Genomic DNA, 17,814 nt, shown 5'->3' on the forward strand with positions numbered 1-17,814 from the left:
TAAAAGCCCACCGTGCCCCCAAGCCTCCAGCTTCGGCCGAGCGGAGCAGCAAGATTTACTGACTCGATTAGAATGCATTTCCGGGCTGGAAGCGAGTGACAGATCTTCAAATGCCCCTGCCAGAACAGGATTTCACGGCCCCCTGGGAGCCAAGGCGCAGTGTGAACCCTTTCCGTGCGAGGAAGAAAGCAGCCAGAGACGAGCGCTCTCCGCTTTCATCTCCCAGACGCCAGCTCGGCCTTCAGAATCCAAAGCTGCCTCGTGCCGTAATTAACCAGCCCAGAGCTCGGCTCCTTTGTGTCTTCTGACCCCGCTGCCCCGGCAGCCCGCACGGGTCCCTGCACGGTGGAGGTGCAGTCCGTGCCGAGCGGCTGAAAACGTGCAAACAAGCCACGTCCGGAAGGGACTGCAGCCCGCGGGGTGGGTCTCCGGGGCACGCGGCTGTGACAAGGGCCAGCGCAGAGGACAGGCTACCCACCTCATTCATAGTCCTTGGCTGGTCAAGGTCAGGAGAGACAGCAGCCGCCTTCGGCTTCGTCTGGGCCAAATTAACCCATTAGATGCCACACAAACCGCAGTGCCCAACAGGTGAACATGAACCATGCTCCGGTCTAGGCTCAGTTCGGCAACTGACACACAACAGGGCACTGGGCGGGTCCCCACCCTACCCTGATCCATGCCTCAGCTTCCCTATCTGGAAAGTGGGTTGATGATCAAAGATGAAGGTGCGAGCCCTTTTGGGAGCTTGACTCCCCACCCACACCTGAGTGAGTAGGGATGCCAACAGACCAGAGGAGGGACACGCGTCCCCTTGGGGGCTTTGTGGATCAGTCTGGTCCCCAGTGGACACTTACATCCCGGTCAACGGAGAGGCCAAGCACTGCATGGGCCATGGCGACCGACCTGCCCCTGTGCTCCCAGACGCGGTCGAGACAGCACAGGGCTGAGGCACCCCGGGGAGGGAAATCTGCCCTGCTGCTGTCCTTGCGCTAGCTGTTTGGAAGGTACACTGAGGCCTTGGCATGCCAGGGCCACTCTGCCAGCAGCCATGCGCTGTCCACACAACATGAACCTCCAGATTACATTTAGGAAGCCGCCAATAGCCCAGCCCCCTCTCCAAAGCCAGCCATTCCCAGGAAACCTCTGGGTTTTCCTAGAGGACATTGCAGCACAGAGCCGAGCGCCCCTCCCAGCGGTTCCAATGAGCAATCTCCGCGAGCCCTTCCCTCCCCATGGGTCGCCCTCGCTCAGAGCCTGCAAGCGCTTCGGGGCAGGGACCATTTCTCTGTTTGGGTCTGTACAGCACCTGGCCCAATGGGGCCCCCTGGGACAAGCAGGGAGCTGGGTCTCCATGGAGCTGGGAGAACCTCAGAGGTTTCTCTTCACAGGGGCTTGGGGGAACCTCTCTCATGGGGGTCACAATGCCTGGGAGCTGCCCCCACACACACCAAGTTTTGCATTTGAAGAGCCCCCAGCAAAGGTCAAAACAAAATGTGGCCAAAAAAAAAAAAACCTTAACTCTGACCAGCCTCCACCCCCAGGATCCCCCACCTAAACCCCAGGGCCTCCCCACAGGCTCTGTCTTACTCAACCCCATCTCCCCGTCAAGTGCTGGTGCTCGGCCGCCAGGTGAATGTTTGGGGTTTGTAATAAAAACCCAGGGAAGTTCTGGGCTAGCAGGAACCCCCCCCCATTTCATCCTAGTTCAGTCACTTACAAAACAAAGAGTCCCCAGCACAGCGACCTGGGCAGGTGAGCTCCCCCCCCCCGCTTCCATGGCAGATCCGTTCCTCACCCCCGTTTCTGCTGGGGCTTTGTGTTTTACATCCCTCTGCAGCTCCAGGATTGTCCCGGGGTTGGGCTGAGGAGCTGGGAGCAGCCAAGGGGAATGCGGCGCTCGTCCCAGCAGGGCAGGGCGGGGTGGGCCCTGGCACCCCCCCAGGGTACACGCTATGATTCAGCCTCTCGGTTTCGCTCCTCGGAGCCAGCGTCCAAGGGGAGCAAAAATGCCAGCTCAGCAGGGAGGAGCAAGTGCGTGGCTGGTTCCCGGAGCCAGTGCTGGGGAACGGCGTCCCGCTGCCCGCCCTGGGAGTGCTGCACCCGGCACAGGCACCAGCTTGCCTCCATGGGACGTTTACAACAAAGCAACGTGCCCCACCCTGGCCCCAAGCCGCTGACACCGCGGCAGAGGGAGCTCCCACCCCCGTCCTGCTGCTAGCACTCGCCCCCAACCCCGTATGGGGCACGGCCGGTGCCACCATTGCAGCAACTCCCGGCCCCTAACGCGGGGTCCTGCCTCAACCCAGCTCCCCCAGCCAGGGAAGTGATGTGGGGGCCACCCTTACGCTCCCCATGTTCCGGGGCTAGGCAGGGCCGTGCCCCCTCCCCTAGCAAAACTAGAGCAGCCCCAAGGCTGCTGGGGAGCAGAGAACAGTGAGTTCCAGCCCCTGTACCCGAGTCTGCCCCATGGGCCCAGGAGAGCAGAAAATATCTGGAGCACAGTGTGTTCCACCTCCCAGATGGGCGGGTGGGGGGGCGGTAACTGCTATCCACCCCCCCCAGGACACAGGGCAGCTAGACACTGGGACTCACGGGGAGTGCGGCCGGCAGAGATCGCGTCCAGGAAGGGGAACGTGTCCCTGCAAGTTTGAATGCCCAGTATCAGGCTGCAGCAAAGCGCCCCTGGAGCATAGGGACCGGGATGTAAGGAACGGGATGGGTCCTCAGGGCTGCAGCGAGCCCAGCTGGGCGGGGTGGGGCCCAGCGCTTACCCAGCGACTGCGAAGTTACCACATTTCCCCCTGGCCCGTTGAAAACCAAGCACCCAAACCAAGGCCAATGCTACCCCTGCTTCCCCGGCTGGCCCTTGGCTCCCAGCATGGGCCATGCTCCCAGGACCCATCCCAGGGTCACAGGCCACTGCCGAGCCCTCGGGGCGGGGCTGGGCTATGCACAGCGGGTGGGGCAGGGAACAGGACACACAGGTTACAGTGGCCCGCCCAGGCACAGGTGAGTCAGATGTTTGTGAGTCTGGGAGGGGCCACCTCCCCTCCCCCACGCCGTGGCTCATCCCACAAGAGGGTGGCAAAGAGCAGCCGGGCCTGCCTGTGCCGGGGGAGTCCACGGGCCATGGGCCTCCTGCAGACAAAGGAAGAGGCTGGAGCCCCCACAGTTCCACAAGTGGCAAATCGGGCAGGTGCCCAACCTGCGGCCTGGAGATCAGAGAGGCCAAGCGCCCACAGCTGCCTTGGGACCGGCCCTCATGGAGCACCCGGGAACTGGAGCCCCAGCGGAGAGGCCACTGTTGGAAGCTCGGGCTTCCCTGTCTGGACCAGAGGTGCTGGAACTGGGGGGGGGGCTGCCACACCCCCTGGCTTGAAGTGGATTCCATTATATCCAGGGTTTAGTTTGGTTCAGTGGCTCTCAGCCCCCCCACTGTACACATTGTTCCAGCCCCCCCGGGTCTGGACACATTTGACAGCCAGCAAATGCCTGGCACCTGCGCTGGGCCGGGAGCCTAGTAGCCCCCCGGGAGGGTCGTAGCCATCAGGGGGAAGGGAAGGATCCTCAGGGAATGCGGCTCAGACAAAGGGGCTGGCTTCTGCGCCAGCCAGAGGGAGCAGGTGCGAAGGGGGCAAGCTCCCCTCGGCCCCAAGCACCCCAGCCCTGCCCGGCAGGATCCCTCCAGGGTCTGAGGCATCGGGCTGTACACAGTCCCTGCCCCGAGTGTCTCCCAATGCTCTCTGCCAGCTCCTCCCGGGCGGGACCCCAGCATCTCTCCAGGCCCTGTTCCTCAGCATGGGGCAGCCCCAGGGCATCAAAGCACCAGACCTACTGGCTCCCTTTGCCCCTCTCCTGCTGCCTTGGGCCCAGGCCCTCAGGCTGCATCCCCCAGATCCCACCAGAAGCAGGAGCCCACACTAGGTATTAGAGACACAAGAGGCCCCTAGCTACCGCCTCGGTCCCTACAGGAGCTTCTGCCACGCCTGAGGCTCCCTGCCCCAGCGAGCAGCGCAGTGGGGTTCAGGGCGACACACCCCAGCCACAGCAACCTTCCCCACCTGGTCTCAAGGCTCACAGCGCCACCTAGTGGGGAGCAGTGGAAACCTAGGGGCCAGGCCTCAATTGTCAGCCGGGGGATGGATAATTTATCTGTGGGGAGTGGAGTCCCCCCCGCCAGGTGCCTGCTCTGCCCCCAGCAGTCCCTGCCCCTGGGTAGCTGCCAGAGCTCTGGCATTCTCCAGGGGGGTGAGGTTCGGGCTCACAACCTTCTGCTCGGGTTCACTCTCCTGCCCCTTCCGGCTCTGCTGTGCCCCGGCTGGGTGATGGGGTGGGAAATAGGGGCACTGTGGGGTCATGCTGCGGCCAAAGGGAGCATTACACCTGTCAAAAGATGAGGCCCTGAAACACATACCCTCGGTATCAGAGGCCCGGTATGAGGCCTAAAGTAATGGTCAAGGCTTTGCTAACATAAAGCAAAGTTAAGCTGTGAACCAGAGGCAGGCCCTGCTCACAGAAGCTGGCAAGGAAAGGGCTGATGGTGCACAAATACACATACCTAAAACGTACTGGACACTAGCGATATAAACATAGCCCCTGCTGGTACCAGACTACTCCGATACTTGCACAATCCACACAGATAACAAGGACAGGGGCAAAAGGGGAATATGATGGATGGAGTGGGGAACCAACATGCATAAGGTGAGGCAGCACCGTACTGCGTAGAGTTGTACCTTACTCCGTAGGGTGGTTGTACCTCAATACATCAGGAGAGACACGTAACTTGTTTGTACCTGTGTATAAGAACGCAGCCCCAGGGCGGTGTCTTTGTCCGGTCTAGGGGGCAGTGGTGAGTCCTGCCACAGACTGAGCCGGTCCATTGTCAGGGAGCACATCTGTACTAGCAGAACTGTAGACATCTGATCCGGGGAGCTAGAGACGGTGCTTCATTTGACAATAAACCTGGCCGGGTGCCTTCGTACCTTATCGGAGTCTGTGGTCATTGGGGGTTCTCGGGGTCTGCTGCGTCAGCGATCTGCGCAGTGCCGGGGCAGCACACAGAGGGAACACGCACGCAGCCGACTGTTATCAACATTGGATAGAGCAGAGCACCACGCCGGTGGCGTCTGACATTGGTGACCCCGACATGACAACAGCACCCATCAGGCCTGACCTGCACCACACATACCGGCGAATCCCACCCAGTGATTCCTGCCGAGTTCAGGGACCGGGGTAGGACAAGGGCAGGTCAGTCGCCATGGCCCATGCAGTGCTTGACCTCTCTGCTGACCGGGGGTGGAGCTGTCACACCGCCCTTCAAACACCCCCACCACACCAGCGTGGATTTAAAGCCCCTGCGTGATGGAGAATCCGCCAGGCAGCAGGGAAAGGACCCATCCGGATTTTATTAAAGTTTAGCACAAATATAAAAAGGAACTGTCCAAGGCAGGAACCATTAAATTAACGGAGAATAACCTCACACCAAGGGCTGGTCTTGTGAGAGACGCCAAAGCACTCGGGGTGGCCGAGCGCCACCAGGCAGCCCCAGCGCCATAGGCTGCCAGCTGCAGCTGATGTGCAGCCCCTGGAGCAGGGGGCAACTGCCTCCCTCGCCATGCAAGCAGTCACCGCTCCAATGCAGCTCGGGTCACCAGTGGAACGAGTTTAGCGGGGCTCCTCCATAGGCCCTGAACGCTGAGAGATTTACACACACCGTAACCACCACTGCACAAGGCACCGTTCGGCGTGTGCCGGACAAAACCCCAGGGCTGGAACGGCAGGGGGCTGCAGTTCAGGGTGGAGGGGCACTGGGGCTGGGGAAGGACTGGGCTAGCAGGGGGCTGTGGGTTGGAATTGAGAGCACCAGCACAGATGCAGGGGAGCCCGGGCCTGGGATAGCAGGGGGCAGGACTGGGATACACGGGGAGGGAAGGGGATTTGCCCAGCCCCTGCCCACGCTGTGTCTGACTCTCACTGGCCCACTCCACCACCAGAAAGGGATCAAGACAATTCAAACCAAGCCATATCCGTCCCTGTCTGCCACTTCCTGCCCCTCCCCTGCAAGACTGCCAGCCGTGGGGAGGTTTACAGGCAAATCCCAAATGGCTCCAGCGCAGGTTCCCAACTTCTCCCGAACCACAGGAGGAATTTTCTCCTCCACACACAGCGGGGGGACGACACAACGGGAGTGATAGTTCAGGGAGCCGCAAGGTCTTCACCCAGCATGTGTGTTAGTGGCCCAGAGAGGCCATTTCCCATTCACCCCCAGCCCGCCCCGCCCCAAGGAGCCTCGTTATCCAGCCAGGGGGCCCAGCACAGCAGGGGCTGGTCCTGGGGTTCTCACGTGTTAGCAGAAGGGGGGGCTGTTATTCAAGTACTGTGAAGTGAGGCCTCGTGGGAAGAGCAGGCGACGCTTGGGATTGGTTCACAGGTGCCGGAGCTCAGCCAATGGGATCGAGGGGTCCATGAATTATTTAAGAAGGTTTAGGCACAAAAGGCAAAGGCAGAAAGGTCCCGGCTGTTGGGATCCCCGGGCGAGCTTGTGTTTATACATGGCAGAGCCTGGGGAGTCCCACGTCCTGCTCCTGGGGCGGTCCTGGCCCCCCAGCTCCCACAGGGAGAGGTTATTTGGGGCCATCAGCCCCCCGGCCCCTTTGGCCTAGACCCAGGTGAGATGATGGGGCTGAAGGGCTGTTGGGGTAGATGCCACTTGGCCCCCGTGAATGCTGCTCATCGGATCCTCTCTGCAAACAAAGAAGAGCTACCGTTAGGGGCGGGCCCGGCTGCATGTCGGGGCACCGGGCTAGGAGGGTCTGTGCCCGCCACGTCTCAGGAACTGCCCTGCGTTGGCCAGGAGTGCCAAGCAGCTCCTCCAATGGGACTGTCTTGGGCCCCCCCAGCCGGTGCCGAGCATGAACCTGGGGCCTTGGCGGAGAGGAGAGTGGAGACAGAAGTGCTGGGCAGTCCCTTCTGGAGGGAGCAGAGCGTGAGCAGGAGGCCCGGAGCGCGGGCCATGCAGACGGGGTTTAGGTACAAAAGGCAAAGGCAGAAAGGTCCCGGCCCGTGAGCCTGTGTTTATACACGGCAGAGCCGCAGAGGCAGCTCACGGCTCACCTGGCCTGGATCTAGCGTCCTGCAGACCAGGCGTACTTCTGCAGCTGGCAAACGCCGGCTGATCCATCATCTCCTGCTTGGTCCGGAGCTTAGGGGCAAAGCTGCTGGTTCACCCAGGCTCATGGAGCTGGGGGATGATAACACCCCACCCCCCTCAGTCACCATGGGCAATGCCAACGGAAGAAATTCCCAGCTGTGCAGTATGGTGCCTGCCCCTGCCCCAGGGTCTTGCAGCTCCAGGCTTGGGGCGGGAGGGAGGCCTCAGCGACAGCCGTAGACGGCAGAGGCCGCCCACAAGCGCACGTCACTGCCAGAGCCAGGCAGACAGACCCCGCTGGAATCACACCCGGACAGGACAGAGGCAGCCAGGCAGGAAAAGGGGAGGGAGGAGAGAGCCCAGCCCTGCACAGGCACCCGAGCAAGCCTCGTTAGCATAACGAAGGCCCTTGGGGGAAGCAGCAGCCCTGCAGAGGGGGGTTGGCCAGCCTGCAGACTTTGCTCTCCTTGCCTCGAGCAGGGTCCTTTGTGCTCCGGCGGGAGGCGCGGGGGGTTGCTGGTCTATGATGGCGACCCCCCATGGGGAGATGGGGGCACTCAGCACCGCTCAGGATCAGGCCCGTAGTGCTGGTGAGAGAGGCTGGAGCGTGGGCACAGGTAACGCAAGCTCCCCCCATGCCATCCCCCACCGCCTCAGCCCTGCCCTGGGCCGGGGCCCTCCAGGGCAGGAGGAGAAGGGCATCTCCACAGCCGTCAGCCCTGGGGCCTCTCCCGAAGGGGGCAGCCAGTGGGGGGCTCTACTGAGGAGGTGGCCAGGCTGTGCTGTCACCCCAGGAGCCACCTGGCCTGCGTCCATGGGGCAAGGGGAGCCTGTGGCTGCCCTCTCCCCCCCCACAGCGTCACAGGCCCTGGGAGGCGGCGGGAGCCTGCCGTCAGTAACCTTGGTCGGCTTTGTCCCCTTTGGACTTGGGCTCCTGCCACCACTCAGCGAAAAATCCCTCCTCGTAGTCGCCTAGGCCGTCAAACTCGCTGTCCGAGGGCAGGTCCTGCCCGTCCGGCTCCGTGCCCTCAGCCAGCTCCATCTGCAGCACAGGGAGGGAGAAGCCGTCACCGCCCTTGGCAGGCCTGTCCCCTAGAGCCCAGCCCCTGGGCTTTGCTCAGCAGAGCTGGAGAAGGCCCAGTGGGAAGGGGACAGTCTACCCCTCCCTCCATAGGAACCGGTGTGGGATCGCCCCTGGACTCCACTCTCCAGAGCCCCCCTGGCAGGAGCCAGTGCCGAATCGCCGCCCCCCCGCTCTCCAGGGCTTCGGGCAGCCTCGTTTCAATGGGCACGCCTTGCTTCTCCCCTGGGGAGACCTTTCCGAAGCCACCCGCTCAGCCAATGCCTTAGACCTGTTCGTATCAGCAAGGTGCACAGGGCTCATTTCCCCCAGCGCCAAAATGCAGCCAGCTCTGGGGTGGGGCCCAGCAGCGCTGGGTGCCGCTATCAAGCGGCCGTTACTGAATCAGCACAGCCCAGGGCTCCCATCCAAACAGCGACGTGGCCCAGTCCTGCTCAGGTCCCAGCCCAGAGGATTCCAGCAGCAGAAAGCTGAATGGGGGGGCTCCTCTCACCCCAGCCCCCACCCCCATCTTCAGCAGCTGCCCCAGCCCCAGCTCACCTCGTCGTCAGCCTGCAGATACAGCTTGGCAAAGTCCAGCAACTTCGTCTGCACGGCCGTCTGGTTGTGATACTGCAGCGCCTCCTTGGAGGGAACAGGAGGGGGCACATCAGCCTCACTGCCACCCCCACGGCCAGGAGCTGTTCCCAGGGACAGGTGGGAGGGGAAACCCCCTGCAGGGCCCCGAATCAGCCACGAGAGCAGTTCCAGGCTCCCCATCTCCAGGAGCTGGGCTCACCCCACCCTCCCTGGCTCCCCCAGACCCCGAGATGGTGGTACAGCCTCTCCTGGAGCCGAGGACTGAGCCACTGATGGGCTCCATGAATCTGCCCTTCCCACAGCCCCCCGGACCCCTCACCGGGCGGGGACTGAAGTCGTCATCCTCCAGGTGCCAGCGCTCGCGGTAGAAGCGATAATAAACCAGGTTCTGCTGCATCACCTCGTCCGCCGGGTCAAAGAGCATGTAGCTGGAGACGCTCTGCACCGCGTTCTTCACGTCGTTCACTGCACCAGAGCCAGGTGTGAGTGGGGGGGGGGGGGCATAGAGACCCCCCCACTGCACCAGAGCCAGGCGTGAGTGGGAGCATGGGGCACAGAGACCCCCCCACTGCACCAGAGTCAGGCGTGAGTGGGGGGCGTGGGGCACAGAGACCCCCCCACTGCATCAGAACCAGGCGTGAGTGGGGGGCATGGGGCACAGAGACCCCCCCACTGCACCAGAGTCAGGCGTGAGTGGGGGCCATGGGGTACAGAGAGCCCCCCACTGCACAAGGACCGCCCAACACGAGGCCTCTCTGATTCTAACCCCTCACGGCACAAGGGGCCATGGGGCAAGGCCCCCCACTCCAGACAGACGAGGGGCACCCCTCACACAGCATTGAGGGGTGTGGGGCAGGGCGACCCCCAATAGGAGAGAGGCTCTGAGGTGCTCAGGTGCTAGCTGCAGATGGAGGGGGCAAAAACAGGCAAGGGTGCATGGGGGAGGGGATCATTCCCTGCTGCTCTGGGGTCTAAGCCCCTGCCCCCCACTGCCCACCCAGTCTGCCTCCCCCCACACCTCCCGGCGAGGACCAGCAAACCAGGACGTGGCCCCGGGGACTCACGCTTGTAATAGGCGAACTGCAGGTAGTGGTACATGGTGGCCACGAACTTCTCCACGAAGTACCCGCCCACGTTGGGCGTCAGGTCGGCCTCGCAGTCCACCTTGCACTGCAGCACGTCCACGAAGTGATCTGGGAGGAAACGCCCGTCACGCCGGCCCGGCATCCCCAGGCCCCGGCCGCCCTCGCCCACAGCCGCCGGCCCCTGCTACCCAGGGAGACGAGCCCCCCAGCAGCTGATGGTGGGATAACCTGCCGCACGGGGAAGTTTCTCCCTGACCCATCACTTATGGGGCGGCTTGTGCCACAGTGCAAGAGGCTCATCTCTCTGCCACGCCTCTGGGGTTTCTAGGACCGGCTGGTTTGAACCACCCCCACCCCGATGCTCTCGCTGTCGCCCGCAGCCAGGCAAATGGTCTGTGTCCCTCCCCTTTACATAAGAGCGGCCAGGCTGGGTCAGACCAAGGGTCCATCTAGCCCAGTGTCCTGTCCTCCGACCGTGGCCAATGCCAGGTGCCCCAGAGGGAATGAACAGAACAGGGAATCATCCAGTGACCCATCCCCTGTCGCCCATTTCCAGCTTCTGGCAAACAGAGGCTAGGGACACCATCCCTGCCTGGCTCATAGCCATTGTATGGACCGATCCTTTGGGGGTGGAGGGGATGGGAGCTCCCCCCTCCCTGAACCCAGCAAAAACGCCGGATCCACAGCCCCGGAGACAGACTCCTCTGCGCATCCTGGGAGCACAGGTGACCTAGGCAGCAGTGGGCTGAGCTCCCTGCACCCCCATAAGGGCCCCGTCCTCAGCCCCACCTTAGGGGGCATCTGGCTACCCCCCACGTCACGCCAGGCCCCGGGGAGCCTCTGTGGGGAGCCACCTGCCCCCGGGGACCCACACACGTGTGTGAACGGGAAACAGGCAGCTCGGGGGACACAGCGGCTTCCGTCGGTCACTTCTTGGCCACTTCTCCCCAGCGCCCGGCAGCAGAGCCCGCCCCGTGGCTCCGTGAGGTACCCCCACCTGCAATAGCCGGGTAGAAGTCTTTGAACTCCCGCAGCTCGTAGGCGCCCTCGCAGCCGGCCAGGCAGTTCTCATAGGCTTTGTAATACTCCACCAGCGCGTGCTCCATGTCTGCGATGCTGCTCCGGAAATCCCCACTGTTATACAGCTTCACCGAGCGCACGAACGCCGTCTGCAGGGATCGGAACAGCCCCGCGTCACGGGTGGGCCCCCGCCAGGCCCTCACCGCAGCGGGAAAGGGGGCAGATCCAGCCCCTCGGCCATCTCCTCCTGGTCAGCACGAGGGCCGGGGCTTTGACGGGGGCTGCCTGGAATTCAGCCATGAGCAGAAGGCCCTGCCCCAGGCCCAGGTATCACAGAATATCAGGGCTGGAAGGGACCTCAGGAGGTATCTAGTCCAACCCCCCGCTCAAAGCAGGACCAATCCCAACTAAATCATCCCAGCCAGGGCTTTGTCAAGCTGGGCCTTAAAAACCTCTAAGGAAGGAGATTCCACCACCTCCCTAGGGAACCCATTCCAGTGCTTCACCACCCTCCGAGTGAAAAAGTTTTTCCTAATATCCAACCTAGACCTCCCCCACTGCAACTTGAGACCATTACTCCTTGTTCTGTCATCTGCCACCACTGAGAACAGCCGAGCTCCATCCTCTTTGGAACCCCCGTTCAGGTAGTTGAAAGCAGCTATCAAATCCCCCCTCACTCTTCTCTTCTGCAGACTAAACAATCCCAGTTCCCTCAGCCTGTCCTCATAAGTCATGTGCCCCAGCCCCCTAATCATGTTTGTTGCCCACTGCTGGGCTCTCTCCAATTTGTCCACATCCCTTCTGTAGTGGGGGGCCCAAATCTGGACGCAGTCCTCCAGATGTGGCCTCACCATCTGGAGTATTTCATCCAGTTTTGGGCCCCCCCGACAGAAAGGATTTCTGCACCTGAGACGTTACACACCTACATGAGAGCTGAATCTGGCTCCCGGCATTAGCCTGGGACTGAGACGTCACAACCAGTTTCCAGGGGGTGTCCCAGCCTAGCTCCCCACCCACTCCGGATACGTGGATTTCTGCTACACTGACCGAGTCCCTCTTGATTTCTGTATCACTCGAGTCACCCCCGGCGCCTTGCGTTCTGCATGGGCCGAATTCCCAGCAGGGCCCAGCTTGTGCACAAACTGCCCCAGCTGTCTGCATGACAGCAGCCCACGGGGACGGGGACAGGCATGAGCACAGAAGTCTCCTAAGGAACCCAGATCCTGCCCCCAGCGCGGACTGGAGAGCACCCAGAAGTGTCGCGCGCTGAGCAGACAGCTGGTCCGAAGCCCAACGCCAGCAGCGCTGGCGCTCCACTAAGTTCTCCTGGTGTAGGTGGGCTGGCAGGTCCCAGTGTGAACGCCCTCTGCTGGGAGCTGCGCATCCCTACACAAGGGCTGGATCTGGCTCCCGGCATTAGCCTGGGACCCGGCCGTCACAACCTGATTCCAGGGGGTGTTCCAGCCTAGCTCCCCACCCCGCTCCGGAGACGAGGAGCAGACAGGGCCTCCGAGCAGAGCCCGGGAAATACGGGTGTAACTGCGGGCAGTGAACGCCTCCCTCCCCGTGGTCCTGCCACAGATGGGAGCTCACGGCAAGAGCTGGAGCAGAATGAGCTGCAGCCTAGGGCCCAGCCTGCCTCCGTCAGCCGCAGGAACAGCCAGCGACGGGACAGGACCCAGCACGGCCCCCCCTGCGGCTCTGAAAGCAACAGCTTCACAGTTACCACTACCCCTCGGGGGGGCGAGGCTCAGACAGACCAGGGTGGCCAGGGCCAGGCACGATGCAGAGATAATCCGTCAAAGCTTCCTCCCCAGATCATCCTTGAGGCACCCCAAACCTGACCTGCAGCCCCCCATTCCAGGCATGGTCACCCCCCCACCCAGCTCTGTCATTGTCCTCACTCCCGGCCCACAGCTCTGCTGATGCCTCCCAATCCCGACCCGCATCCCCCTTATCCCAGCCTGGCCCCCTGGGGACGCACTCACTTCGTAGGGCTGGGCCTCCAAGTCCACGAGGTACTCGTCCACGTCCAGCATGGTTCTGTAATAGTTCATGTACTTCAGCGTCATCTCGTGCTTGGGATTCTTCTGCAGGAAGGTGTGAGCAGCAGACACGGCTTTTTCCACCTTATTGGCCTGAGAGAGGGAGAGAGTCGCACGACACTGCAACCGGGGTCTCTCCCGGCCATCCCAGTGAGCTCAGTCCCGGGGTTCACGGCAGCTCCACGCAGGGCTCAGCGTCTCCGCTCCGGCCAGCCACCGGCCCAGAAAATCCACACGGCTCCTAACTGCCTACACCCAAGCTGTCCGGATTCAGTCATCCCGGCCTAGCTAGCGCAGCACAATCCCACAGCCCGGACACAGGTATTCCGGGTCATAGGGCTTTATACTCACATGGCTTCTTCCCCTTCCCACAGGGGGCTAAGCTATCCCAGGATAACACCACTATACCAGTCCAACAGCGTCCACCCCACGGGCTTGTCTGCTTCACCTACACCGCTGCAGCGACGGAGATACGATTTGGGAGGGCGGACACGCCCCAAGAGCCGCTCAGCCAGGGGGCTAGTGGAATTGCCATGGCTGGAGAGATTTCTAAGCAGGGTTCGGCACCCGTCCGCCGGTCCCTGCTTTCTAGGCCCCACAGAAACATCTGCTCCTACTGAGGTTCTGAAAACGTGTCTCCTTGTGACAGACGCAAAGAGACTGACGCAGAGCCACGATCTCAACCCACCTCTCCTCAATCCCAGGCCACTGTATTAGCCCCTAGACCATCCCTCCCCTCCTGGTGTTTCTTTCACACCCCGAGACCATACCAGACCGAATGCGGGAAAGCAGCTCTCCGGCGCTCTGGTCTGGAATACACTGGCTCCTTTATTCGCCCCCAAGTAGCCGGGACACGCTCAATCTTCTCGTGCAGGAGGCAGCGCGGCATGCTGCTAATATTCTGGCTGCTAACCCAGCCGAGCTGCAAGTGATCTCATGGGATCGCCAGGCCGAGGCGGCTGGCAGAGCGAGCGATGCAAAAAGAGCCCAGTGCGGGTCCAGGGACCTTTCCCGGCGGGAATCAGACAACGTGGAGCTTGGATCAGCAGCAGCCCTGGGGCGAATCCCCCGCCGGCAGCAGCCGACGGGCAGAACCAGACGATAAAAAAGCCAATGAATCCTGGTGACATATTGTGGGCCCCCATCCTGTGGCACCGATGCAGGGAAATCTGCCCCCTCCACCCCTCTGCAGTTCAATAGGACCTGGAGCTGCTCAGCCCTTTGGCCAATCAGGCCACGTCTGGTTGGGTCCCTAAACATGGAGTTTGGAGCCTAACGTTACCCTCTCGCGTCTGTAATTTTCAGCCAGGTTCCCAAGGGATTCTGGGGCCCAGGCGGCCACAGATTAGGGGTGTTTCTCAGGTCAATCACGTCTAATTGCACCTCAGATTGTTCCTGCCTATCGGCCTATAGGCCCCCTGGCTGGGACTCCTGCCAGCCGTCCTGACTGCCCCAGCGTCACCAAGCCTCAGACTCTGCGATTCCAGGCTGAAACCCCGCAGCCGGAGGTGTGGCTGGCGAGGCTGAGGGGTTACGTTAGCAGGAAGGACAGACTATCCCACTGTGGGAGCCTCGCATCTTTGGCCTGGAGGAAATTAGCCAGTAAATCCAAGTGTGCACAAGAGCGCGAGCAAACTACTGCGAAAGACCAACTCCTCCCAGGGGCTCCCCCGGCACGGCCCATGCAAATAGCAGCTTGGATTCAAACTGCGGCACTTCAAACTATCCTCTTAAAGGATCCATTTGCACTCCAGGAGCCAGTGAAGCCGTGCCACTCTGGCAATGGCTAAGTCACCCACAGCATGGCTCACGCGATGGTATTCCGCAGCATCAGACCTAATTAATTCTCACAACCCCTCCCTGCTACACCCCCCACTTATTATCCCTGCTTTACAGATGGGGAAACTGAGGCACAGAGCGAGTCAACATGACTTGCCCAAGCTTGCACTAGAAGTAGGTGTCAAAGCCCGTATTAGAACCGAGGGATGCTGACTCCCAAGGCCTTTGCTCAGGCCACTGGACTCTCAGCCACCCCCGGCTTTGCTGGCAAATCCAACAGAAAGAGAAGCTAGAATTGCAGGGCGGAGAAAGGTGGGTGATAGATCAGGACGCACAGAAGTCTTCTATAGCAAACTCAGTGGGTAAGACTGCAAAGAACGAAACTACGTTTCCTTTTGTCTTCTCCCCTGTTTGCCCCCCCACCCCGAGGGAAAACCCTTTCATCAGCCTGTTCAAATAACTCTTCTTGAGCATGCACACAACTGGGAGCCCTGGGCCAAACCCTTTGATTCTCCCTTTTTCCTTGTGCTCTTCAAAAGGCATTAACATTTCTGCCAGGTGGACACTACGGCACACTGAGTCCTGCCCAGCCTGGGCATGCACCAGCACTGGGGTGTCGAGGGATTTCCCAAAAGGACCCCCCCCACCCCCAAAGGAAGCAGACTCCCCACTCCAGCCATGCAGACGGCAGCACCGACTGCATCTAACCAGTGAAGTGAACACGACCTTTCCCTTGAGCTACGAGGGGAAAACAGACGCTGCCCCGAAAACAGAAGTTTTGGAACTTTTACCTTCTAGGAATGGCAGAGCTGGAGCGGAGGGGGCAGGGCCGAGCTAACAGGGCCAATGGGACAGTGAAACTGTAGGGACCAGCAGCCAGCGATGGGTCCAAAAGACGGCTCTATCCCTCCCCCCGGCCAAGGATCCCTGCAGGGTCTATTGCCCAGGTCTGTGCTCGGCAGTCACCCAGACTTCTGCGGCTCTGGATACAGGGGACGTGGCATTTGCATTCCTCCTGCAAATCCGAGTCAGGGGGCTTCCTGGCTCCCGCTGTGGGGAGGGCTGGCCAAGGGGGTGGGGAGAAAGGGGAGGAGAGAAGGGGGTGGGGAGAGGAGAAAAGAAAAGACCAGAAGCAACTGGCAAAGGTTTTAACACTCCATCCTGGCGCGCAGAGCTACACGCTGGTCCCAGTTGCTGACACGGAGCCTGCTGCTCCATGCCATGGGGCTCAAAAGCAGCACAGATTGTGAAAAGGAAATAACGACACAGCACACAACGCACACGGCTGCTGGCCAGTCCCCTCGCAGCAGTGGGATGGGTGCCCCTTAAACCCACTGGGCCAAGCACCCGGAAACACCCCGCATGCCACATTCCTGCTCCGGCTGGGAAGGGACCACACCGAGAGGGCCCCAGTGCGCCAGACCTCCAGGCTGGGGACCGGCTCACATTCACACAAGCCCACAGAGGCTACGGGGGGGAGGGCACCTTGTTCTCTGCCCAGCACCTGGCTCCTGTGGGACCCACAGATGCCAAGGGCAGAAGGGGCTGTGGCCATCGTCGGCTGACCCCAGTGCCCTGCAAGGATTTCTTATCTGTGAAACACCCACAACGTAATCTGGGCAGACCGAGATGCTGCCCCCTGCCTGGAGGAGCCAAAGGGCCCAGTCCTGCAAACCCTCATTCGAGCCGTGCCCGAGACTTCAGGAGGCCACACGTGTGGGCCAATGTGAGGGATTGGGCCTGAGTCGGGGAGACACTGAACGGGCAGGAGGCCCTAGGAAGGGGTGACAAAACAGTGAAACAACTTGGTGAGAGACGGGCAGAGACCAGAGCAGGACACATGGGGCAGGCAGGCTCCCAGGCACATCTAGAGTGACCGGATGTCCTGATTTTATAGGGACAGTCCCAATATTTAGGGCTTTGTCTTATATTGGTGCCTATTACCCCCCACCCTGTCCCGATTTTTCACCCTTGCTGTCTGGTCACCCTAGGCACATCCCTTGCACCCTGGTTTGAAAATGGCTCCCAGTCCTGTCCCCACCCCCATCCCCAAAACACTAACGCCTCTGGCTCCAGCCGTGCTGAGGTGCAGGGCCCGGCGGGGAAGGCTCAACCCCTCACCCACGCGAGTCAGTGGCGCTCTGGCCACTGGCTGCCACGCCCACGGGGCTGGATACTTTGCGCGCAGCCTGCGCCCCCGGCTCACCTTGAAGAGCGCGTAGTGCAGGTACTGGTAGGGCGCGCGGCGCTGGAAGTCGCGCAGGGTCTCGGCCGGAGGGTAGCGGAGCTGGAAGACCGGCAGGCCGCGCTTGCAGCTCCGCAGGCAGGCGGCTCGCTGCAGGACGTGCCCGAAGACCTCCAGCTCCCAGACCCACTCCTCCGCCTGCGCGGCCGCGGGCTGCGCGCCGCCCGCTGCGCCCCCCGCGCACTCCCGGTGGCAGTGCGCCTCGCTGTCGCGCAGCAGGCGGTGGAGGCGCAGGCTGGCCTCCAGGGAGCGGGCGCTCTCCTTCCAGCGCTCCCCCTCGTACTGCTCCAGCGCGTAGGCGTAGGCGCTCTGCAGCGGCATCAGCTCGGACTGCGGGAAGCCGCGGAAGCTGTACTCCTCGTACTGCGCGCCCGCCGGAGCGGGGCCCTGCGCCGCCGCCGCCGCCAGCAGCAGCAACAGCAGCCGCCGGCCTCCCCGCTCCATACCCGCCCGGTTCCTCGGCGCCGCGCAGCGCCGCACACGCACTGCAAGGAGCTGCCCAGCCTGGGGGACCAGCCGGCGTCTCGCCTGGGGAAAGGCGGGGAGTGCAGGAGGCCGGGCCAGGCGGATCCGCGGGGTCTTAGTGCTGCCTCCGCCAGCAGCTGGCGGCTGCGCCTTGCACCAGTGTGTGCGCCTTGCACGAGTTTGCTCCTTGCACCGTGTGTGTGCCTTGCACGAGTTTGCTCCTTGCACCAGTGTGCGCCTTGCACGAGTTTGCTCCTTGCACCGTGTGTGGGCCTTGGAGGAGTTTGCTCCTTGCACCAGTGCGGGCCTTGCATGAGTTTGCTCCTTGCACCGTGTGTGCGCCTTGCACAAGTTTGCTCCTTGCA

The 17,814-nt window shown here is 62.0% G+C and overlaps 1 protein-coding gene across 1 annotated transcript; it reads right to left on the reverse strand.

The window, feature by feature from the left end:
* Nucleotides 1-5,385: 5,385 nt before the first annotated feature.
* Nucleotides 5,386-17,507, reverse strand: P3H4 (prolyl 3-hydroxylase family member 4 (inactive)). Its single transcript, XM_054014680.1, has 8 exons — nucleotides 16,946-17,507; nucleotides 12,904-13,053; nucleotides 10,893-11,064; nucleotides 9,875-10,003; nucleotides 9,130-9,275; nucleotides 8,772-8,855; nucleotides 8,051-8,192; nucleotides 5,386-6,743 (listed from the first exon to the last, which is right to left on the reverse strand). Exons 1-8 carry the CDS (start codon nucleotides 17,426-17,428, stop codon nucleotides 6,730-6,732), a joined length of 1,320 nt encoding a protein of 439 aa, XP_053870655.1. The 5' UTR covers nucleotides 17,429-17,507; the 3' UTR covers nucleotides 5,386-6,729.
* Between the last annotated feature and the right edge of the window lie 307 nt (nucleotides 17,508-17,814).

Source organism: Malaclemys terrapin, chromosome 25, assembly GCF_027887155.1.
Source record: "Malaclemys terrapin pileata isolate rMalTer1 chromosome 25, rMalTer1.hap1, whole genome shotgun sequence".
Lineage (NCBI taxonomy): Eukaryota > Metazoa > Chordata > Testudines > Emydidae > Malaclemys > Malaclemys terrapin.